This window comes from Balearica regulorum, chromosome 3, assembly GCF_011004875.1.
Source record: "Balearica regulorum gibbericeps isolate bBalReg1 chromosome 3, bBalReg1.pri, whole genome shotgun sequence".
NCBI classification, from domain to species: domain Eukaryota; kingdom Metazoa; phylum Chordata; class Aves; order Gruiformes; family Gruidae; genus Balearica; species Balearica regulorum.
This window is the reverse complement of record NC_046186.1, coordinates 59,624,060-59,648,080: the sequence shown is the minus strand read 5'-3', so window position 1 is coordinate 59,648,080 and position 24,021 is coordinate 59,624,060. Positions and strand designations below refer to the sequence as shown.

At 42.9% G+C, this 24,021-nt stretch overlaps 2 protein-coding genes across 7 annotated transcripts in view; one reads left to right on the top strand and one right to left on the bottom strand.

The window, feature by feature from the left end:
• ECHDC1 (ethylmalonyl-CoA decarboxylase 1) overlaps positions 1-9,499 on the top strand; it is a 43,755-nt gene extending 34,256 nt beyond the window's left edge. For all 4 annotated transcript variants that reach the window (XM_075748046.1, XM_075748047.1, XM_075748048.1 and 1 more), the window contains one exon: positions 6,265-9,499. In XM_075748046.1, the coding sequence (XP_075604161.1) occupies positions 6,265-6,670 (406 nt within the window). In that variant the 3' untranslated portion in view covers positions 6,671-9,499. The remainder of the gene's footprint in view (positions 1-6,264) is intronic.
• A 2,139-nt stretch (positions 9,500-11,638) lies between these two features.
• On the bottom strand, positions 11,639-23,354 carry RNF146 (ring finger protein 146). 3 transcript variants are annotated; one of them, XR_012834524.1, is made up of 3 exons: positions 23,199-23,354; positions 17,058-17,214; positions 11,639-13,409 (listed from the first exon to the last, which is right to left on the bottom strand). XR_012834524.1 is itself a non-coding variant. In XM_075748045.1 (3 exons), exons 2-3 carry the CDS (start codon positions 13,406-13,408, stop codon positions 12,350-12,352), a joined length of 972 nt encoding a protein of 323 aa, XP_075604160.1. In that variant the 5' UTR covers position 13,409; positions 23,199-23,344; the 3' UTR covers positions 11,639-12,349. The 3 variants fall into 3 exon arrangements, 2 of the variants coding, with proteins under 2 accessions (XP_075604160.1, XP_075604159.1); XM_075748045.1 differs by lacking the exon at positions 17,058-17,214 and having other exon boundaries at positions 11,639-13,183; positions 13,271-13,409; positions 23,199-23,344; XM_075748044.1 differs by lacking the exon at positions 17,058-17,214 and having other exon boundaries at positions 23,199-23,341.
• Positions 23,355-24,021: the final 667 nt, after the last annotated feature.

The window sequence follows — 24,021 nt, the reverse complement described above, 5'->3', positions numbered from 1 at the left end:
TTGGCTGGCTGCATTTGCAGCACAGGGGCTGGAGGCATCAGAGGAGTCCACCAGAACTTGGGTTTTTGGGCAGGACAGGTGCTCCCAGCATGTGCTGCAGCCACTAATCATAGGTTTGCATAGCCCTTTTGTGGCTCTAGGAAGAGTTTTATCCTGTTGTTGGCTGAAGACCATTTTACACGCTTGCATCTCCTTGGGCACAGATGGACCTTGATTTTCCTGTGCCATGATGGACAGTACAGGAGATCTCAGCTATTCAGGTCCTATAGCGGTACTGAACTCTAGATGCCTATGGCAATGATTTTGCCTCCAGTGAAAGATTCAGGGTGACTTCTCTCTTCTATGGAAATGCTTTCGTATCCACCTACCCACTCCTACCTCATCTCAACAGTTATTGTTTCAGCTGTCCACTTAGAGGTTTTTTTCTTTATGTGTTTTTTTTGCAAAGCCAGAGGTGTAGTATGCTGCCTAGAAGATATTATGTGATTTATGTACTGGACCAACCCGAAATAAAGGACTCTGTTGAATTTATAGCAACCAAGTAAGAACTAAACTACCTGTTCCTTTATCTGTACAACAAAAGCCCTGATTTGTAATTAAACAATCACAACTCTGCCTTGCTTTGTAACACCCTAGCTGACTAAAACCATCCCATCAACTGCATGTGTTCAGCAGCACTTTGTAAGAGCAGCACTTTTTTTTTTTTTTTTTTTTTTGTGGGTTTTGCATGCATCAGCAAGAGGAGAAGGGAGATCAGATTACAGGTATTACCTGTGTAACTCTGCAGCCTGAGCCACAGTCACTTGCTGCAAGAACCCACCACCAATACTGGGATCTCCTGTGCCCTGTGGGATGCTGAAGAAGTGTAAGGAAGGTGGAGTGTGACTATGAGGTGCAACATGCAGGTGAAGTGATGAGACAGAGACTGTATTTTGAGTGTTGAGAAGGTGCAGTAGGAGAACAGGGAAGATGTGGACAAAGGGCTCTGGCTTTCTTGCTTGCCTAAGGTCCAGCATGCATTTGAGAGCTGCTGCTGCGGTGGATGGTCCTGGTGACACTTGCCAAGCGAAGTTGCAAAATCCTAAACTAGTTATACCTGAGCTTTTGTCACTTGCAATCAAGGTCATCAAATTTTCATGCCCACCTGGCAAAACAAGTTCCATTTGCATGATAAACACCACCCACAGATAATGTCATACCTGACCTCTAACAAAGTCTTGAACTTGCACTGCCCAGCAGAGTGCATTTTAAAAAGCTGTTTTGGCAACATGTCAGCATAGCACAGCTGTTACTTAATTTAACAAGAGTTAATTAAGCTGATATCATAGTGATGATTGTATTAGAAAAACATACATGTTGGGGAAAGCATATGACTGGATTGTACATCAACTTTGTTCTGTTGTTTGCTGGTTAAAACAAGTGTTTGGCCCTTGATAGTCTTCTTTCTGTTACCATTTTCCTGGCAATTTTCTTTTTTCTTTAACATCTCTCTTTTCCTGTGCTTGTAATAGTTGTGTGTGTAGTTTGGATGGTTGGTTGAAAGCCTTAGATATCAATACTGTGTCCTTGCTGTCTTCACTGAGTAATGACAGTCGGCCAAAATGCATGTGTGGTTGACCATGACCATTGCTTTTCATGTGTCTGGATGTCTACCTGTATTTTGCAAAAATGTCTAGTTGTATTTGAAATTTTCTTATTATTTCTATTTCAATAACTCTTGCTTTACAGCATGTTAAAATTATGGATGTCTTTTAATTGTATCCCAAGGCCTTTGACTCTGTTTTTTGGAGAATTTTCCACTTTGTGTTGGTTCAGTCACCTCATAGGTAGCGTTACCCAAATTTATAGAAGTTAGCTGATTTGGTGAGGGAACTTCCTATGACCCAAGGCATAAGCTTTGCTTATTAGTTATGTTGATTGGTGGTTTGAGAGCAGGAGGCCAAAGTATTTGTGGGGGAGACAGAAGTAATTTCCTGCAATTCTGGCTGCCCTCTCAGTATAACCGTAGCTAAGAAGCAGGTGCTGCAGCACTGCGTGATGCCGGGTGCCTCCGTCCATGGTGTGCCTGTCTCACGCCAGCTAAAAGGAGAAGATTGGAAGTCAGGAGCTGCGTCCTTACGTGACCCTGGGAGTCAAACAGGGATGGGAACAAAAGCCAGGTTGCTGACAACGCATTTAATGTTTTAGGCATCCTTTTTTTCCATCATGGGTTTCAGAAGCATAGTGGTAGGAGCTCTTAAAATGCATAAAATAGAGGATGGTATTTGTCCCTCCCTAGTGAACTTCATTAGTGCCTTTGCCTTGTCAGAATGCTGAATATAATTCAAACCCCAAAGTCCAGGAAAGGACCAGCAGAAACCTCAATATAATCTGAATTCTGCCCAAGGAACTGATTATACCTGTTGGAACAGTTCAGTAACAGGAGTACTATAAAAAGCAGGTATGAAGAACTGAGAAAATACATTTTTGTTTGCATTTTCAGCTTTCATTATATATGCTCCAGGTTCAAGTAGCTGGGAAATACTTTAGCAAAGGAAAGCACAGCTGTTAGGTCACAGCAAGTGCCGCCTTTGAGGAAGCAAGTTACCTGGATTTGTTAGCTTGCCTTGTTAATGGCAAACAAGATTTTCTTCTCCCGTGCATTGCTGGTGATGTGGTGCGGCGTGACAGTCAGTAGTTTGTGGGCGCAATGAGATGTCACGGAGTGAAGGAATCCTCTGATCAAAGGTGGAGGATTTGTAACATTTAGCACGTCTGAGAACATTTTAAAATGTACAGCAGGAACATTTGCTGTAGCTCTTGTTTGCTTTAGATGACTAACCCCAAATTGGATGTGGCCCATGGTGGCTGTGCTTTCTTCCTACGGGTGTTGTAGTGCTTGTAACATGGAAATATAATGTTCTTAGAAGGTTTCAGCTGCAATTTAACCTCTTATTTCCAATATAAATTGTGAGGATTTTGCTACCCTTCACACTTCTGAAAGATGTTTCTCTGCTTCTAAGGTCTTCAGTTACTTTGTTACATTAATTCCATTTAATAAATATTTTTTCAGTATTGTCATGCAATAGATTATCTTCTTTTTTTAGGGCAGGGAAGGCCTATGTCCAGGAGCCTAGTGGTATAACCTTCCCCTGGGATACAGGAGACCCAGATTTAAATTCTCTTCACCTGGAAGACAAGAACAGGCATACTGAGTCAAATCAGGGTTCATTTTGTATTCATCTGCTATTCTGTCTCAGGCAGGGCCAGTACTAGGTGAATAAGGTATAAACAGCTCAGGAATAGAATGGTACTTCTGGCTTTTCAGCTTTTTGATGTCTGCCTCTTTGTGTTTAGTAATGCTTGATGTACTTTCCTTACATAAATTCATCTAATGGGAGATCAGATCTGTCATGTCTCAGAAGGTAGACTCAATTCCTTTCATAAAATAAAAAGGGAAATATTTATGCGAGGCTGCAGCTGGTGATGTTCAGAGGCTGATCTCAGGCTAGCTTGGCAGCGGCATACACCTCTTCAGATCTGAGCTCAGGTCTCCATTGCTTCCTTGGGCATGGGGACTGAGAGCGAGCGGTGTACCTAACAGAGAGCGCGATGGGTGGTTTCCATCAGAAATGGCGTGACTTCGGGAGAGGATTCACAGTTGAAAAGTCTGAAAAACCATAGATACCTTTCTTAAGCCTGAAGACAGTCCAAGACTACCTTTACACCTTCTACTGACCACCACTGTCCTGGTGTTTGGCTGGGACAGAGTTAATTTTCACAAGAAGCTGGGAGGGGACACAGCCAGTATAGCTGACCCAAACTAGCCAAAGGGATATTGGATGCCATGATGTCATGCTCAGTATATAAAGGAGGAGCAGGGCAGGGAAGAGGGTTGCTGCTTGGGGATGGGCTGGACATTGGGTTCTGAGTGGTGAGCAAATTGCATTGTGCATCACCTGCTTTGTATATTCTAAGTACTGTTGTTGTCGTTATTTTCCTCTTCCTTTGCTGTCCCAGTAAACTGTCCTTATCCCAACCCACAAGTTTTACCTTTCTCTTCCAGTTCTCCTGCCCATCCCATGGAGGGTGGGGGTGTGAGTTCAGCGGCCGTGTAGTGCTCAGCTGCCGGCTGGGGGTCAGCCACTACAACCACTTACCTATTTTCTGTGGAGCTTGTTCGAAGGAGCATTGCAGGGAGAGGTGAATCCCAATGAGATCCTGGAAGTTGCAGCCTCACAGTCTCTATGGATTTAGCTGTCAATCGTTTATTTTCCTTTCATCATGTTTGGTTCCATTTTCTCAGAGGGAGGTGAAGACTCTGCAAGATAACAGAGCCTTTCCCACATACTAAATGTTTTCAGCTTTTTTCTTCTTGATGCTGATGGATCGGCTGTGCTTCTAATGTAGGATTTGACTTCCCGTGCAAACTTCAGAGCACGTTGACCCAGCTTCCCAGATGATTCCCTGTGTGCCCACAGGACATGCACGGAAATGCCTGTCCTTACGGCCTGAGCTCGGGTGCCTGGGACAGTCTCAGACTCAACAAATTCAGCGTTGTCTTCTGACCTGCGATGTGGTTGTGTTACGACACTGCCTACAGATAGTCTAGCATCAGATGCCGAGCTGCTGATGACTGCTTCTTTTTTAATGCTTCATGTTGCTCAGCACAGCTAGAATTAAACCCTTAATAATGTTTTCATTATTGCTTTCCCAGTGGGATGCTGGGTGTCAGCAAATTGCAAAGTAAGCCGAGCCAGTAAAGGAGTTTTGGGCTACTTGCAGAGTCTTCCTTGCGAAGAGGAGAGACCTGAGCTCCCTGGGATTTGCTGGGCTTGGGAAGCACTTGCTAGTGTTAGCTAAAAGCCTTTCCTCCCCTGCAATACTCTGCTCTCTTCCTTTTGTCACACAACCTTCCTCCACTATCTCTACAAAAAGGCTTTCATGCAATCTGGCATGTCAGCTGTTGCCTTTGTGCATTGTGTTGGGTCTGGGATAAAGCGTAAGCTCTTCAGCCCTGGTGCTTTGTAGCATGGCATGAATGCTGATGGTGCTCTGGTTAAGAAAAAAAAGCAACCAAGCAAACTTACAATTAACAATAACTAAGCAGATTTGGGAACTGTAAGTTCCTAGAAGTCGTTGCATTTTTCAAGTTTTTATTTTTATTTCCCCTTTTAAAGCTGTTCACCTTGGTATTTTCATTATGGAAAACTGCATTATTAGGAAACAGACTTGTGTGTAGATCTTAGTATTACATGATTTAACTTCAGAAAGCCAATTAGTGCTTGAAGTAGAAGCTGATCCACTTCACAAGTTACATCCCTTGTCTTCTAAACACCAGCAAGCAACCACACTGCAGAACACCATCTTAAGAAAGAGCAAGTACTGGTCTGCTTCTCTACGTCGTTTCTATATGATTGAATTTCTAGAGGCTGTTTCCACTAATCTAATGTGTGTCAGCGTGAACACTATGTGGAGACAGTACAATCGGCTGCAGCAGAGCTCCTCCAGGGAGATAGCTTAATCAGCTCAGGGTGAGTTCTTAAATAAGGGAGGTGACAGACTGTAGAAAAGAAGCAAAGACGTGAAATCTTTGAGAAAAGGAATGTGACTCTACCTTCTGGAGGGGAGCAATTCTATTACACACTGTAAGGCACAAATAGAAAGCAATTCTGTTATATGTTGTGGGCCAGAAGTTGAGCATCCATCTTCACTTCTCTTGCTGTAGTGAGCAGATAAAAATAAAACTTACATGGACCCTCTAAAGTATGGAACAAAAAACCTCACCAACTGTGCTATAATCAAGCACCAGGGCGCTGACAGAACCTCCTCAGCACAGATCAGTACTAAGACCACGATCCATTCTCTTGAGAAATACCTTTTGTGTGTTAGTTCGCTTGGGTTTTAGACAGAACCCTGTTGTTTTTAGGCATGAATTAGCAGGGCAATGTCAGCACTGTGAATAAGTGTAACGTGCCCTCCGTCTTTGCAATTCTGTTTTCAAATACTTTTTAGAACTGACTACAGGCATCAGTGCGGGCACTAAACATCTTTACTTGTTGCAGCCTACGTATCTCATTTTGAGAAGGGCCAAAAGCTGCAGCTTAAGGCACCGGGTGATGTAAAAATTGAGATACTCCAGCTCTGGCTGTAACCAGCATGCTGTCAGGTTATATCAGCCTTTGGAAGCAGAGGGGAGGAGAAAATAGAAAATCTAGTGCGGGCAAGCTGAACAGGGAAGTCGATGCATGGATTGACCTCTGCATGTTTGTTTTTCGTTGACAGGTTGATGACGCCAGGGAGTGAAATTCGGTTTGTCCATAAACACATGGGCCTGGTGCCAGGCTGGGGAGGAGCTGCCCGGCTGGTGCGGATCGTTGGCAGCGCGGCTGCCCTCCGGCTGCTGAGCGGGGCTGCCAGGGTGGACCCCGAGAGAGCTCTGCGCCTTGGGCTCTCGGAGGAGACGTTGTCGTCTTCAGATGAAACGGGAGCATTAGAAGAAGCCCAAGCCTGGCTGAGTCAGTACACAGAGGGTCCAGCCAGCGTGATTCGGGCTGTGAAAAAAGTGGTGACAGCGGGAAGAGAGCTACCACTGGAAGCTGCCCTAAGGACAGAGAAGGACATTTTCGGAACTGTATGGGGTGGGCCTGCCAACTTGCAGGCGTTGGTTACGAGACCAAAACATAAATGATGGTCGATGCATAAGAAACGTTCTTGACCTTTTTGCAAACAAAGCTTTCACTAAAGCAGGCATTAAACTGAATCATTTAAGGACTTGTTATTTAAACTGGCATTAACATTCCTGTCGTTCATGTCAGGCAGATGTATTTGGTGTGCAACCACAGAGAAATCCCTGGCAGATTCTTTACTGTCCTAATCACCTACTGAATGGAGATTAGTGAAATTAGTATGTAAAGGTAAATACTGTGCTGAGAATAGAACTATAATTCTTTTGGAATGAGGCTGAAGATTATTTTCTTTGGGAGTTAATTTTGTTTTTCTAACTGGTATGGAAATGAATTGCTTGAAAGATATGAGATTTATTTATTTGCAGAACAGGTGCATCTAAAGCTGCAAAATATGAGTTCCCCACCATGCGACTGGTGTCTTAAAGCAGCTTTGAAGGGATGACAACTGGTGAGATGATAGTTTGTTTTTTTTCATCTTCAGTCTGTTCTTGGTATAATTGCTGAGAAAGTATCCAAGGATACTTCAATTTTAATGGTGATTTTTATAGAAGCTCTAACTCACTGAGGAGCTTACAGCCCTTGTTCACTGACATGGATCTAAGTCCTTAAATGCATTTAAATGTCTACCTCACTGCGGTAGAAACCATCTACATCTACGCTTTGCATCTGCACATTCCCATAGCCTGTACCTGTGCTGCTGAGCATGTGTGAAGATGCTGACCTAATTCTTTACCTAGAACTTAGTTGAAATCTTGGAAGGCCATGATGAATCATACCCAAAATTGGGATTTCCTTGACTGGGTAGTCTGAGTACTTCAGCATTCTGGAAAGACATGTGTGGATCTGTCTGGCTGTGTCTTAATTTTAGGATATTTTTACTGGTAGGGCATGTTTGGGCTGCAAAAGACCCGAAGACTTGGAACTTGGTCTCCACTTCATACCAGTGACTATGCAAGTAATTAGGTAACTCAGTGGGGAGGGTTTTCCCTTTAGAAACTGAGTGCCTGCTTTGGCAGATGATTCTTAAACATCTGTGAGAGCACAAACATGCAGACGTATCCATGGCTGAGAGATTCCTGTACTGGTGATTAGGACGCACATGTCTCAATCCAGGAGGGGATGAGATCTGAGCCCAGCACCCATGTACCCCAGGGGAGCGCGTTAAGGAGGAAGCTCTGGGTTCTGTGCCACTGACATGCGTTCTCGATCTGACCAGGCATCACTAACTCTAGGTACATGGTACAATCTCCCTTAGGAAAAGGAGGCGAGTCCTTGGATGGAAATTCATGTTCTGATTTCTAGTGTTGCAGGGTTCCCGAGTTTTAGAGAGCGAGGTAACTGTACATATGTTTGAGGATCTTGGGACAGATCAATGATGGTAATTTACAGGCCTGGATTGCCTGTTAAGATTCTGCAGCTTTTGAGCAGATGCTGTGCTCTGCTGGGGATGTTTTACTATATGGCTTTCACAGCGGGGAGGGTGTATAGCCTGAAGCAACCAAAAGAAATGAAGGGATGTGTTTTGAGCTGGCACCTCAGGGAGGATAAGGAGCTTACTCTGCTCTGATGATCCTGTTTGCTTCACACCTGAAGCTGCTGCCAGAGGAAGATTTCCAACCTCTCTTCCCCAAAAATAAAGTTATTTTTTTACTTCCAGGTTAGAGAAGAGACGGGAATGGGAACAGGGAGAGAGTAGTGATCTGGTTTGTGCCTCCTTCTCCCCCGACCCTTTTTTATCCAACATATCTGTTGTTAAGTCCCCTGTCCAGCTGGATTCTTTCCTGTGCTCTAAAGGACTTCAAACCCAAGACTTCTGAGGTACAGATATTTTAATGTAGTTAGGCAGTTCTTGACTGTTTAGTAATGAAGCTGTGCTGCTTTTCATGAAGTTCCTCAAGATTTGTGACGGATTCTAGACTGCCAGCATCACTGAACCTTCAGAGCATGCTCCAGTCCATACTCATCCAACTTTCTGAAGCAATAGCACATCACATCATTGTTGTGAGTCAAAAAAATTGTGCTTTAAAGGGCAACTGGTTATGTCTTTGCTAGTAACAAGAATAAATTTGCCATTACTAACGGTGTGATTACGTTCTTCCTCTGGTTCAAGATCCTTGAATAATTTTTTTTATTTTTCAGGTGCCAGGCTGTAAGGCTCATTAATGTATCCTGTGCACTGGGTGATATAAATTTGAAAGGGAGGAAATTGTAGCAGAAAAGCAGAATCTGTTTTACTTGCACATTTTGAACTAGAGCTGTGCTGCCAGTAAGAGAAACTCAGTATGTACAGCTACTGGGGGGCCTCTTTCCATTTTGATTTGTAGATGATGAGCTTACTTCTCCCTTCAGCAAATGCATTTCCCCAGCCATCCTCTCTGATTTGTATCAAAGGCTAATGTCTGCTTCTAAGAACAGGACAAATAATTAACTAGTACTGTGTAAGACTCTTTCAGAAAAGGTTACAGAAACTCATTGTGTCCTCTGGTCTGTTGGAATCACAAATGTACCAAAGATAGCTACAGGAGATTCTGAAGATAATTACAGGTGTTTGTTTTGATCAAGGATTTTGTGGGCAGCCCAATACCATGTTCTCTAGATCCTTTTCTGTTTTAAAAGCAAGTACAGGCATTTGTATGAAAACCAGCCTAACTAAATTACCATGAGCGCTCCAGACTGAGCTGAAATGGAATCCTCTTTTACCAATTTCAAACCTAAATGCTTTATTTCATAAAATACTTGCATACTTATCATCTTAAAGTGACAAATACCTGTAACCAGCAGCTGATAAGCATTTATATTTTCTTTACAATTATTAAAGACTACAAGCTTCATCTCTTGTTTTGTTCCCCTCCAGAAATGGCCTAAAAACAAACAAGCACTAAATGCACAAAATAATAAATTAGAAACCTTGAAACTGATACTCCCAGTCTCCTAATTAAATGGTGCGCTAGCTTTTTTATTTCCTAGGGGCTAGTTTGCCAGCTCCCTTCCCAGCAAACTAGGTTTCCTATTACATTGTGAAATGCCATCTTGTTGCCTTGCCTCTCTGTGCTGGGACAGTGCGAGTGCTTAATGGGGGCATGGACCGTGCACCAAGTGTTCAAAGGTGGGATACTGGAGATCACTTTTAAATGTAGATACTTTATCATATTTGCTGCTGACAGAAATATACTTTCCAAATGGGCAATCTAGGTGTTCTTGCTGAATGCTTGGTTCACTGTGTAATTTTATTTTTATTTTTTTACTGTGAGTTAGGATTCCTGTATCTGTGGTTATCTGTTCTCCTGGAAATGGAGATGTGGTAGATGTTATAGTACTTTAATTTCCTTTTTCCTTTCCATTCTGCTCCACTGTGCATTTCTCTAGCTATGCTGTACAAGTTGAAAATCACTTGATGTATGGAGTTGCAGAAAACCACATAATGCAGTGTGGCTGTGGCTTAGCTGAAATTGACAGAGGACAAGTCTCCTACTGAAGTTAATGATTTAAATATAAAATGAGAATTACTGGTTACTACTTTTTCCTAGCTTGATCTGGGGAGTGAATTTGCCACTCTGATGCTTGGCTATTAAGCTCTCACCAGCCTTACTTTGACTAATTTTAGTACCTCACAGCTGCAGTCAGCCAGCGGGAGCCAAAAGTAGCATCATGGGTGTTCAGCTGAACAGAAGTCTGCCTCTCTACTTTGGTCAAGAACCCCAAGGATAATCACTGATAAAATTATTTGTTGACTGTTTGGGCTGAAAATCATGAAATTAAGTATATAGCGAGTCAAGTTCTTGTATTTTGCTTCGTGCTTTCTTCAACAGTACATACCCTCACATGAAGTAACGTGTGCATGCAGCAGAAGTGTTCCTGCTCAAGGTTTTTGCAGCACAAAGTCGCTTTGATTAGAGCCACTGTGTGCTAACTCAAAACAGGGAAATAAGACAGCTGGCAGCTAACAAATAGAAGAAAAAAACATTCCATGTTACTGGTTTATTTTCTTATGGAACTGGAAGGTGATAGCAAAAACATCTGTGATCAAGATCATCCATTCCTAGCTGAGAAAGAAGTACTTGGTTCCTCCTAGTCTCCTCTGCACCTTCCTTTTTGTTCACTGACCCACTGATCTCACCTGTGGGCAGAGGAAACAAATTCAAGGACTGGCACAGCTTTGCCCAAGACTAGACACATCAGCCATCAGTACAGTAAGGAGAACATTTTAGAAGTTTAAATCTACCATTTTTAAAAATCAGCCCTTTTAATTCCCTTCAAATGACTGGTTGCCTACAGCAACTTTTGTCTGAAGATGTGTAGCACTTATGTATCAGCTAGTGTCCCTTCCTATTCAGGGATAAGTATACTAAGAGTTAGAGTTTGATTAGCTTTATTTTAAAGATTGAGTCCAGAATCAACTAATGCTGTTTCTCAATTTGAAAAAATGTAAACCAGCTGCCATAAACAGAAAAGACTGTTTTCTGTTCTGAGAAGCTGTGCCTCTCAAAATCTGGCTTTTAACCTTTTCTAACACACACGAGTCAGTTTGTAGCAATCTGGGAGACGCATTTCTAATACAAGCACAAAATTCCCTTTCCTGTGCTGCCGCTTGTTTTGCTATGAACAGATAAACAGCCATATAGTCCTTCACATCTGTCTTCTCTGTTATAGGACTCAAGTTTGATAACTTGAGCTCTTCTATTTCAACATTTCTGCTGTTAAAATAAGGCTCTGTGTGATACTTCTGCCCGCTCTAACAGTGAGGCAAGTTGATCAGCTCTTCAGATGAGGCGTGTTAAAGCCACATGAGCGTTAAGCCTGCAACTCATGATTTTTCAGTAGAAAGACATACTCCTATGGTGGTGTTTGAGAGACAGCCAGTCAGGGATGCAAGAACTTCAAGATAGCCTTTTGGCAAACACAGGAAGTTGTTTTATGATAGTTTTCTTTAGAGTTCATCCAGTGACGTTCAATTAAACTGGAGACATATCTAAGATTGTTACTGATAAAATGTAGTTTTATTAAATTATAAATTCCGTAACAAAAACAAGACAGATCAAGAAAGACCTCAAAAACAAAACTACAAGGACTAGATGGCAAAGCCAGTGAAAATGCCATGAAGAGTGTATAGGTAAGAATTTGCAACCAAAGTTAACAGCATTTTTACATTTCCATTGAAGGAAGGTAAATGATTGCTCTTGTCTAGTAAAAACATATTTTAACTCCAAACTCACATCTATTTTCTCACATTAAATTAAGCATCCTGCTCACATCCAACATCTTGCCTGCTCCCACATTGCTTTAGTGTTCTTTTCATACATCAATCCATGCAGAAAGTAGTAAGACACTTAATGCAACAGTCAGATAATGAAGACAATTCAAGTTGTACAGTAGATATACATTGGCCAAAAAGGGATCGAGTATCTCCAAGGGGAAAAATGCTACAAAATAAACACAAGACAGTTTCAAGAAAACTGGGTATTGCTAAGCAGCTTTCAAACCATTAACAGGACAACCCAGTTTCCTACAGTTAGAGTCTTCCAGCTGAGACATGTTAAGAGACTTAAGTTAAACAGGCCAAATCTGCTTCTCCCCTTCACCCCACCCTCCCACCAAACACACAGCTAGGTTTGAGTGCAATGCCAATGTGGACAGAAAATTTACAGATACAGGACCGAGTTTTTAATCGCATGGCTCTAGATTTAAACTTCAGTGACGGTGCACTGTCCATCTGGCCTTCTAGATCTTACACTTGTGTTTACCACCCCGCCCCCTGCCACTGGTCTATCCGCTCCTGACTGGCTTGCACTTGCATTCGAGTGTCTCTGCTGGACAGAGGACGGGCGTTGCTGAAGGTGGGCAGATGCATCCTCGCTATCACTGCTAGCATCCGATTCGGTCTCCTCAACGGAGGTGTCAGGGGCTGGCACCCTACCAGAAGATGACGATTCGTGGTCTTCTTCTCCCTCTCCCCTATGACTCCTTTCAGCCATACTGTCTCCATTTATTTGTAAGTGGGCAAAAGAGTTCTCCAGAGAATTGCTCGCATCTGGTGATGGCGTGGAAGGGCTCATCAGCTGACCGTCCAGTGACGGCAGGGGCCTAGGAGAAATGGATGCTAGAGGCTGCACGGCTGCAGCCCCTGGAGTCGGTGTGCTGTCTGCACCATCAGCTGAGCTTTCTCTTGCCAGGTTGGCAGTGTTAGCGTCACAGTCCAACCTCAGCCCAGCCACTCCCTTCTTTGGTATATCTATTATGTCCCGTTTTATTTTTCTGCGGCGTCCGTGCTCATTTCTCCTATACTGAACCATATTTTCAAGATCTGCTATGTATAAAAACCCAGCGATTAGCATTTCAGTGCTCTTTTTACCCTTGGAAAAGGCATCTTCCAGCTCCCTGCTGGTACGTTCATCATACTGCCACCAACCATTTCTACCTTCATAGTACCAAGCATATTCTCCATTGCCTCTGCTGGCTGCTTTGAGTTCTTCTGGTGACAGTAAGGTCGGCTTGTCAAGAAAATCCTCTGGAATCTCCTGCCGGCACAGTGCACATCGTTTCCCAAGCCAAGACGCTCCCTTCACACACAGATAGCAGAAAATGTGTTTACAAGGCAGACTTACTGGATGGACACATGTTTGCAGACAGATAGCACACTCGGGGACTGTCAGGGAAGGTGCTGCATTAGCACACGACTCATTTGTCTTCCTGTTTGTGGGAAGCATGTTGATCGAATGATCTATTTCGCCACAGCCAGCCATCCTGCAGAGATCAAAGATTTAAATCAGTTTATTGTGTCAGCCTAAACTGGCACCTTACGTCACCTTTGACCTCAACATCCACAGAATGAGATGCTTACCTGAAATTAAGGTATCTTTTTATGAAGCCCAACTCAAAGGGACTGACACGTTAACATTCTGTTTCCTGAGCTGACAGACTAAATTGAGTACTGGGAGAATTTCTTTTGTTAATCACCAATCTTTATCCGTTTCATTTTCAGCACGTTATCATGCCAAGCTACAAAACAAATTTTGGAATTTCCTCTGTTGTTTCCCTGAAGTAATGGTGATTAACAAACCTTCAATCAGCTACTTTGGGGCCTCCTCAGGAAATTTAAAGAAGCTATGATTCTTTCCTCAAGAGGCGATCTAGCTGCAACACTGAACTTAAAAAACAATCTCTCTTCACAGTACTGGTGATCGTCCCTTTGATTAAGGGATTGTCTGAACAGTACCTCAGACTGGGTTTCCACAGTAGAAAAATATGCCTGGCAGCAGCACCCAGCTGAAGTACTCCCCCACTCTGTTTTTTACTGCCCATGCACCGCAGTATACCATTCCCCAAACTGGGCTCAGAACAACCACAAGTCTGCAGAAAGAAACGGATTTGAGAACTGAGGTGGCTTTTTCAAAAGATACTCCAGATTTCTTCTTCCTAAACATCAAGTGATATAGCTGAGTGCATCTCAAAAGGAAGCACTGCAGCCCAGCAGGAAGAGGGGTATATCACAGAAGACACACAACCATGATTTGATTGGTTTGTGAAGTCATTGCCTCTATCTTCTCTGGCCGTATCTTATTTCTGTCATTAAAGATGATTTTTGTAACCAACTAAGAGAGCAGGGAATGCAAAACTGTATCATTTTGGCATTGTGTAGGATTTCAGTAGATGAAAAAATCTAGCCTAAATATGCAAATGCCTTCTCAACTACATTTTTGTCATGGCAATCTCTCACAGTCTGTTTCAGGGTAATTCTCCTTTTACGTTCTTATTTATTAGTAATCAAAACCAAACACCAGATATCAAATGAGGGAGAAGAATGGGCTTTGGGGGAAGGGGCCTAAAAAAGTGCCTTTTTTCATTTAAATTCCCAAGGAACTTTGAGGCATAGGACTGATATTCAGCAAAACAGCCTTTCAGTGAAACTAGTCTTTGTTGTACAAGCAGCTAGGAATAGTTCATGCATAACTATCAGAGGCATGTGGGCCAAAAGGGACCTTTAGAGGTCACGTAGCCCAGTCTCCTGCTCCACGTCGCACTACCACCAGTACTGGTTTAGATCAGCCGTGGCTTTATGTAGCAGAGTTTTTTTGAAACCTGCAAGGATGGAGATACCACAACCTCCCTGGATGGCCTCTTCTAGTATTATATACATTTCGAGCAAAAACTGTTACCTCAAGAGAAAATGCCTCATTTAACTGTAAAAGCCTCCACTGCTTTAAACATCTTATGAGAACATGCTGGGATTTAAAAAAAAAAAAATAATTTATGCTTCAGTATCTGTATTTATCTTTACAATAATGTATAAAGCACTATTTACTTAAAAATATATTTGTCTGTTCCCTTATATCACTATAAATTCCTCTCAAAAGACCAATGCCTCTTTAATTCATTTTTTATCAACTCACTCTTTTAAGAGCTCTATAGCTCAAATATTTTTTCCTGAAGTAGCACGTAATTGTATCCACCTATGTTTCAGTTTCATATCTGAATTTCCTTCTCTGAGATTAAAGACAAATCTGCATGCCATGTTCTCAAATCAGCATGCCAGATACAGACACAGCATTGCCTACCACCTGGTAACTGTCTTTTTACTGTACAGTACACATCTATCTGTGAGATCCATGCTAACAATGTTGTGAACAAGTTGCTTTCTGGGATCCTCACACTTTTGAGGTTATATTTTGCAACAGAATTTTACAACAAACCTAGTTTCATAACGAGAAATTTATTAGATAAGGGGGGGAAGAAAAGCTATTGAGATTTCAGAATACCCACGAGTACAACCCAATCAGTATCTCACAACAGAAGAGCTGAAAGAGAAATCCATGTATTGATTAATTTTCACTAACCACGGCTGAGGTAAAGGATCTGAATTTTCAAGTGCTCCCATAATGAGATACCACTGTGCAAAAAGGCACAGCAGCAGAGCACGCTACAGCTACAAAAAGCTACTTCTCCCTGAATACACTTTTTAAGGTTATCCTTTTCAGAGTAAAAAACCAACGATTAAAACAACCTGTAAGATAAGTAACTTCTATACAAGTCACGTATCATAATTGAGATTTTAGAAGGGATTAAAATGCAATGCTAGGATTAAAAATGCAATGTGTTTTGACAAATCAAATTCTGATACCATGAGCTAACTTATTAGTAAACTAAAAACACAGTGAAAGTTCTCACCTGTTCACTGAAAGCACAAAAATGCTAACATTGGAACTGTGCTCAATAGGTCACCCATTAATTTGAGGGTTCTCGGACTCCTTACTAGATCAAGACAATAATGCAGGATATGAAAAGAAAGGAGTAAATGCCTTATCTTGAAATTCCTATGTGATTTTTAATGACTCAGAGGAAAATGTTATGTGCAAAATGAATACAGCTGGAGGAATAAAGCCTTATCTCTAAGCAAGTGCAACCCAGCAACATAAAACTCTTCAAAGATAAGCACAACTGCAGTTGCATGTGCTCAGAATGCAGGACAATTATGCACTTAAAGATTCGTATCAACTAAACCGATGCTGTCTCACTTTCTGTTTTTAACGGAAGATCCTAATTAATCCTTTTTTGTTTACCTTTTTAAGGTCAAATCTAGGTCATAGAGCTTGTTTGTAAGCTACTATGAGAATGTACATGTAGATTTTTATTGAAGAGCTAATCCTTCAGCAAGGAGGAAAAACATCTAGAACTGCTATTCTGCTACATTATGGCTGTGGAAGCACTTTCATTGCAACTACGTGGTATTAAGAACTTAACAAATTTGACCACAGAATATTTTTCCTGAAATTAAGAGTAATATTGTATAACAAGGTTTAATCAGAACCGGCTTCATATGAGAACTGTTATCAAACAGTAAAGCTCTGTTTTTTGGAGGGCTGGGTTCACTTAAGTCACTTCTGGCAACAGGGAAAATTACATTATTGAATAGTAAGGCTAAAAATTAATCCAATTCAAGGGCAAGTTCTAAAAATAAAATTGTTTGAATTACTTAGGTCCTCAATTCAGGTATAAATAAGGGAACAATAACCATCAGAATACTGCATTTTAACATAAATACAGCCTAAAGCCATGTTAGAAGGAGCTAGTCCACAATCTTGCCAGATCCCACTTCTCTATTATCCTTTTATGATTTATTTTTAATATTAAAACATATATTTAATTTGTAAGCTTAGGGTGCACAGCCTAGAGCACCTTCATCAACACACAAAGTACGGGAGATGTGATGTATAAAAACTATACGAAAAGACCCTGGGTCTTCTAGGACTCTATTGGAAGAAAAAAGTAAATTCCCACAAAACCTCCTCAAAACTGAGTAATTTTTCAAACTCCAAGTCAAATTCTAACTGCAACTAAGCAGCCTGTCAAGGAGCTGACACATATAAGTCCAGTAACAAAAAAAAACCAGCTTACTTTTTCTGAGTAATTTCTACTGAAGCATTCCACAAGACTAAAATGTCCTCTCTTCAGATGTCTCCAGCTAGGATGGTAGGTCCTCTTTTCCAAGGCTGGCTCATTCCTTACTTGTCCTGCCCAAGGGTACACTACAGTGTTTCAGCTTCTCTGCAAACTAATGGAAAGCAAATAATACCACCATTACAATGTTGTACAGAGTTATGAGCAAGCAAAATACAATGCCATGGTCCTGTTACAGAAATTACTATGCTTTTATTTATCTGATGCAGGCTATTCTCAATAAAAATATCACCAGACTTCTGTTTTATTTTTTGCAATAATAAATTTTGGCCTACAGTTTTAATGTCAATTATTTTGATGTCTGACTTAAGCAAATTATCTTTTTCTAAAGTATTACAAACAGCAATTATCTTTAACTATAATAAGTTAATGGCTCATTTCCATAAAGTGACCATATACACAAGAGAAACAAGACTAAAGTTAGAAGCATGTTATGTTTATGCAAATTTAACCTCTAATAAATGGCTCCTTATATTCAGAGAGTTTAAAAAGTCACAATGGCTTCCTAAAGCTGTTTATAAAACTATCTGTATCGTTCCAAAGGACTACCTAGGCTCGTACCTGGTCTCTTAACAGGGGCTAGTATCAGATGCTTGAGGAGAAAACAGTGCCCGCAAACAGCTTATTTCTCCTAGGTCCTCTCCATATTTTAAGCAGTCTGTAGCTCAGAGCCTTGCCTCCTTGTCCTCTTTTTCAGAGATCATACGCATTCATTTCATGAATGCATCTCAGAACCCTTCAGCACTTTTTTCTTTATAAATCTACATATATATGTCTTCATACTAGCTTACAAACTCACTCTATGACCCAGATTTGATGCTTAACAAGGTAAACAAAAACCCCAATTAATTAGGATCTTCCTTTATAAAAAATGATGAAGGGCTCCGAGGTTCATCCATGGAATGAATGCATGTGATCGCTGAAAGAGGACAAGGATGCAACTTAGCCTCCATACATATGAGGTAATCTACTCCTCTCCAGGCTAGCAGGTAATGTCAGTCAAACATATTTTACATACGTCACCAACCAGAATCTGAGCTAAGTCATTTCACAAATACATAATAAACACTGAAAACCAGTAAGTGGCTAACAAATACCTAAATAACTCCACAGTAAGGAGGTAGGAATCTGCAAACTCAGAGAGGGCAGGGTGACCATCAAGATTTCTCTGTTGCACTCTCACACCCTAAACAGGAAGGTCTTTACCTAGAAGAGCCACCCTTAGTTACAGAAAGTATTTGGGAATCCTCTGTAAAAAGACTGATGAACCATAGAGTTATATCCTCCTGGGCTCTAGCTTTCAAGATGATTCTTAAGCATTTTGAACTACAATTTCCAGATGCTGCAAAACGTTACATACAGGAATGATCCGAAGCAGACACGAGAACGTCACATCTTAGATTTCAATTTGCTCAAGGAAAGAATAATTTCAGTATAAATACAGTGCAGATCAGACATGTAGAGAGTTGAGCAAAGTCAAGGAGTGGGAAGTCCCTGAAAGAAGGCTGAGCATTTAGTACTATAGTATTCTGTGCTATTGTCCTTCATCAAATGATTGGACATTTATCATCAATAACAGAGTGAAACGTTGAGATGACTTCAGTATAAAATACATTAGTCAAATATGTGATTTTCTTTATGGCTGAGTTCCATGTAACATTCCGTGCAGCTATTTTTAGAAAGAGCTCCTAAGGAAAAATGCAAAAATTAACAAGCCTATCCACACCTTTTCTCCCCTCATCGTTCTAGCAGCTTCCCCTTTCTTCACACATCAATCTGAAACCAAGAGCTGCAATTGCATTAAAATTTTGGCTCTACTAATCCACTCCGACAAGATACTATGTTTGCTATGATCAAAGAGACAGTTGCAACAAGCTTGATGCTGTGGGTGTGGTGTTCAGTCCTTCATCTTAGGAGCTGGCATTCTGTTACTTCTGTAGGTATCACTTGAAGCCTCTTACCTACTACCTCTTGCAATCCACTATTAGAGGTAGCACATCATAAACCCAAATGTTATGTGGAGACGGGACAAAAAGGTTGGATCAGTTCGGGCAGATTTCTTAGGAAATAAAAATGCATGCACATATTCAAGGTATGTAATTATACCTAGAAGAATCCAATTAGGGCATAATTATAGGATTATGGTAAGGCAATTTTCTAATTGCTGCATAGCTCTTAAAAAGAACTAGTTCACAAACTGACTTCAGGTAACCTCTACATTTCATGTTATTTATTTAATAAGACAGTCTTGAAAATTTTACTAAACGGGATAAAAGACACTTGTGGTTACACACACACCCTTTCCTGGACGATGACTCCTCCTTTAAAGTCAAGTGAGTAAGAGGTGTGTTCTATACTTAGCAATTAATTTTCTATGCTAGAAAAGCATGTAGTAGGTTACGCTATCCGCAGCAACCTGCAAGAACCCCTTCCTTGTACACACTCACTAAATCTGTGCATACTGTCACACACTGATTTTAAAACTTTCATTCAAGATGCAACATATGAAGGACAATATCACTCATCAGGAACAAGAATTTAAATTGGGCAACATCTCTCAAACTGAGGCTCAGCCAACACTGAATTGCTCTTTGTCCCCTTGAAAGTGTCTCAGGTTGCTTGTTGGGAGAAGTCTCGTCTGCTTCTTCCATGCAATTTTGAGACGTTGAAGCAGTGGACTTCCTACCACACCTTATCATCCAAAAATGATTTCAGGTTCTCCTTAAGAAACATTTCAAGCTTTTACTAGACCAAGAACACAGAATCACGGAATGGTTTGGGTCGGAAGGGACCTTAAAGACCACCTAGTTCCAACCCCCCTGCCATGGGCAGGGACACCCTCCACTAGACCACGTTGCCCAAAGCCCCATCCAACCTGGCCTTGAACACTTCCAGGGAGGGGGCAGCCACAGCTTCTCTGGGCAACCTGTTCCAGTGCCTCACCACCCTCACAGTGAAGAATTTCTTCCTGATACCTAACCTAAATCTACCTTCTTTCAGTTTAAAACCATTACCCCTTGTCCTGTTGCTACTTGCCCTTATAAATAGTGCCTCTCCAGATGAAATAATTTGTTAGTTCAGTCAAATATGCCCATTGGATTCCCAGAAAACTATCAGACCCAACACAATTTTTTCCACTTTTCTATTTCTTTGGAAAAAACAAAACACAGCAACAATAAAAGAAATCCCAGAACCGTACATGTTTAAGAAGCCAGCTCCTAAATGTCGATGAAGTGTTACCTTCAGACTTAAGAAGTTTTTCTGTAAATAAAAGCTTAGCTTCTAAAAAACAAACAAGCATAAACCATTGGTAAATTCAACTAACACCAGCTTCTAACCAAATCAGCCAAAGACTATTATTTGAGTCCTACCTCAAATGACAGACAATCTCTCAAATTCTGCAACTCTGTACAGATTACTCTAAAATAACTATCACAAATTCATTGTTCCCCCCCCTTCATAGGTTGAGAACTCAACAGCCACAGCATTACTTCGAAAGAGTAAATGCTCTCCTGTAATTAAATACCTGGATTTTTCCATCAAGCTTCCTAACTTGTAACTCTCTTTGGGGGGGGGCACGTGGAGCAAGAGGGGAAAAATAACCTCAGATTTCTGCCCTTCCCTACAAGTCATCACAAGCCAAACGCTGTGGGAAGAAAGAAGGCAGGTGGATGTGTTTTTTTAATATAGGAGAAATCACTCTCCTGCCTGAAGGTCTGCTACTGTCAATATAGTATCAGCTTAAGGTACTGAGCCTATCAGGTATATTTTAAACTGTCCCTGGGCACTGGATAGCACAACAGATAAATAACCTCACTGTTTCCTGTTCTTACCTACTTTTCTGTATCTGTTAGAATATCTTAGAATATCTTCAGGAACTGCTGACTGTGACGACACTTTCACTTGCCTGTCATTCCTTATCCTTTGCTATTACACATTAATAAAAAACACAACTCTTATATGTACATTTGGAACTGAATCATAAAAGAATAGTCAAGTGCAGAACGGTCAACCACTTCGGTATTGAACTGCTACATATTTATTCAAAATGAGGTTCTTCTATGCTACAGTTGGAGCACTGAATTTGCATTTTGACCATATATCCTATTTCAATTTATTTAACAGAGCAAAATGTTAGTTTCTAACTCAATGACATTGTGTGGAAAACAAAGCAGAAACTGGTTCATCTGAAGTTAGCTTTCTGTTTCTGAAGCATTGATAAGTACAGGAACATCTCTTCATGTATATAGACTTGATTAACATACACAGAAGAGAAGGGGGAAAAAAAAAATCAATTTCAATAAAAAAGACTTTTCCTCCACTGATTCCAGGAGTCCACTGTTCAATAGTCTTTAAAAATACTGCAGTTCCAGCTCTCTAAATAAACAACAATTCAATTACATCTAAAGTGATGCAATATATTTTGAAGGAAACAAGAACAGAACTTTTCCTTTCACTCAGTACACATTCTGCATTATAGCAATTTAAACAATTGGTACTTTGATTCACTTGGAAAGAAACCACAGTATTAACCACACAAGACTATAAAGCAAGTTCTTGCAAACATTGAATATTTATGATTTACCTAAAATGACCAAATCAATATTCAGATTTCACTGCATCTTCAACGCTACTGCAAACTAATTTTTGGTAGTTCAGCTTTAGAGACACTTTAGGAACTATTTTTAATTAGCCTGCTGTCCAGAGGTAGCAGCTAGCAAAAGCAGCAGGACTATATTTTTACCATTACAAATCTGACAAAAGCAAAACGTTTTAAAGCTCTGCTCACTCCTCCTCCTTGTAATTATTCAATGAATACTTGAATACTACTCCACCGGTAACAACAGCTACAGTATTTCTAGTTCGTATCACAGAAAAGTTATACAAAGATTTAAAACCCCACACTTATTTGGTTTTATTTGTGAATTTCCACATTTCACCATTCCAAATACATTGTTCGTATGAAAAACTCATATTTTAGTAAACGTTTTGTAATAATTTTTCAGTGGTGGCAATATGTATTGCACCAAAAACTGGACCTATTTTCACGTCCCATTTTCACATTCCGAAGGGATGCAATCCAAACACTTGAGCAGAGACCATCAAGCACAAAGAAACAAAAGTACTTCCATCAAAAACAAGTTACTTCTTTTCCCATGCTTTGTCCCGCGCTCCTATGACTGTTGGTACGACTGCCATTGTAGGTTCACGTAGCTCATTACAGCAATCAAAGTAAGGCAGCTACAGCAATGACATTTTGAAAGGCGAGTGACAACACGCAGCACAGAATTACTTCAAGCGCTGCACATCGGTCTAAGAATTAAAGCGCTGCGCTCGTTTGGTCAGGGGATTCTGCCACGCGTGACGACGCTACGGCCAACGCTCCTGACCTATTTTACTACCGAACAAAACGAGACCTGGAAATCAGGGTCCCGACCCGGCACGCAGCACCCACGTAATTCTACACAGGCAGAGGGATGCCGCCTCCCTCCGGGGCAAACCGCGGCACAGAAGCAGCGCCAGTAGCAGGAGGGCCCCGGCCCGGCAGAGGGGACCTGGCGGGGGCCTACAGGAAGGAAGGAAGGAAGGAAGGAGGTACCGCAGGCTCTCGGCGGGGCGGGGGGACAGGCCTCCCCGGCGGGGCAGCAGGGGCGGCCGGCAGCGCCCTGCGACGCCGCGGCCCCAGCACCCGTCACGTGACGCCGCGGGCGGGGCGGGGGTGATTTCTCTCCCCCACCCCCCGCCAAAACAATAACGGGCACGGCTCTCCGCCGGGGCGGCCGCCCCTCAGCGCGGCCCGGGCGCCGCTGCAGGCCCGCACCGCACCCAGCCGCTCGCCGCCCTTTTGTTCAGGGTGCCCACCCCCGCGGCGAGGCGTCGGCCTCGGCACCCGCCCCAGCCCGCCCGCCCGCCCGCTGCGGGCAGCGCCACCGGCGGAGGAGGGGGCAGCGCCGGCCCCGGGCGGCCGCGGAAGACGGGCGCTCTCAGAGCGATCGTTGGTGGCGGCCTCCTCCTCCTCCCCCCCCCCCGCCCCGCGCCCGCGGCGGCGCCAGGGAAGTCACTCAGTCAGGCACTCACCCGCCGGGCCGGCCGGCTCGCGCCGCTCAGCCCGCCGCCGTCACCTGCCGCCTCCTCCGGCCCCGCCGCCGGGACAGCGGGACGCGCCGACGTCACACGCGGGACGGACGGACGGGGGGGGGGTGTGTGGGGGCAGAACGCGCCACCGTGACGCCGTGGAAGAGGAGGGGCAGTGGGAGGGGGTGGGGTGAGCTCGGCGGGGCGGGGGGCAGGGCAGGGCTGCGCGTTCGCGTGTGACGCCACTGCGTGACGCCGCCTCCCCTCGTCTCCGCGGCAGCGCCATGGCAGTGGCGGCTGCGCCGTCTGGAGCCCGGCTGCTCTTGGGCTAACGGAGAGGGGGTGATCCTCTGGGGGCCGCGGCCCGTGGTGGGGGCGCCCGGCTCGGCCTTCCCTTCCCTTCCCGGGGCCCCTGCCCGGGCAGGAGCCCCCTCCAGAGGGCAAAGGTCTGGAGGTGGTGGGAGCCTCAGCCTGGAGCTTTCTGCCCGGCAAATAGGCGCGCTTCGTTGTGCTTCATCGTTAGAGTGTCACGGCATCGTGACCCAGGCTGGTGACAGCACAGGGGAAAAACGAACTAGCGCAGCTCATGCTTGATTAACCTGGAGGCAGCTTGCGGTTGCACCTGCCCCCGCTGATGAGGGCAGGGAATAGATGCAGCAGCAGGTGCGAAGGGTTGCTGGCCTTTCCGGGAGCACATCGTGCAGCTTGTTTGCCTGGAAATTTCAGCGGCTCGGCAGCCGGGCAAATTGGCAGCTCCAGCTTAACCAGGCAGTGACGTTTGGGTGGCTGCAGGGGGACAGACTGTCCCAAAGCTTGACCTACTGCC

Coding starts and splice junctions, on each gene's coding strand:
- RNF146 (XM_075748044.1), bottom strand. CDS start 13,408: ATGGCTGGCTGTGGCGAAATAGATCATTCGATCAACATGCTTCCCACA.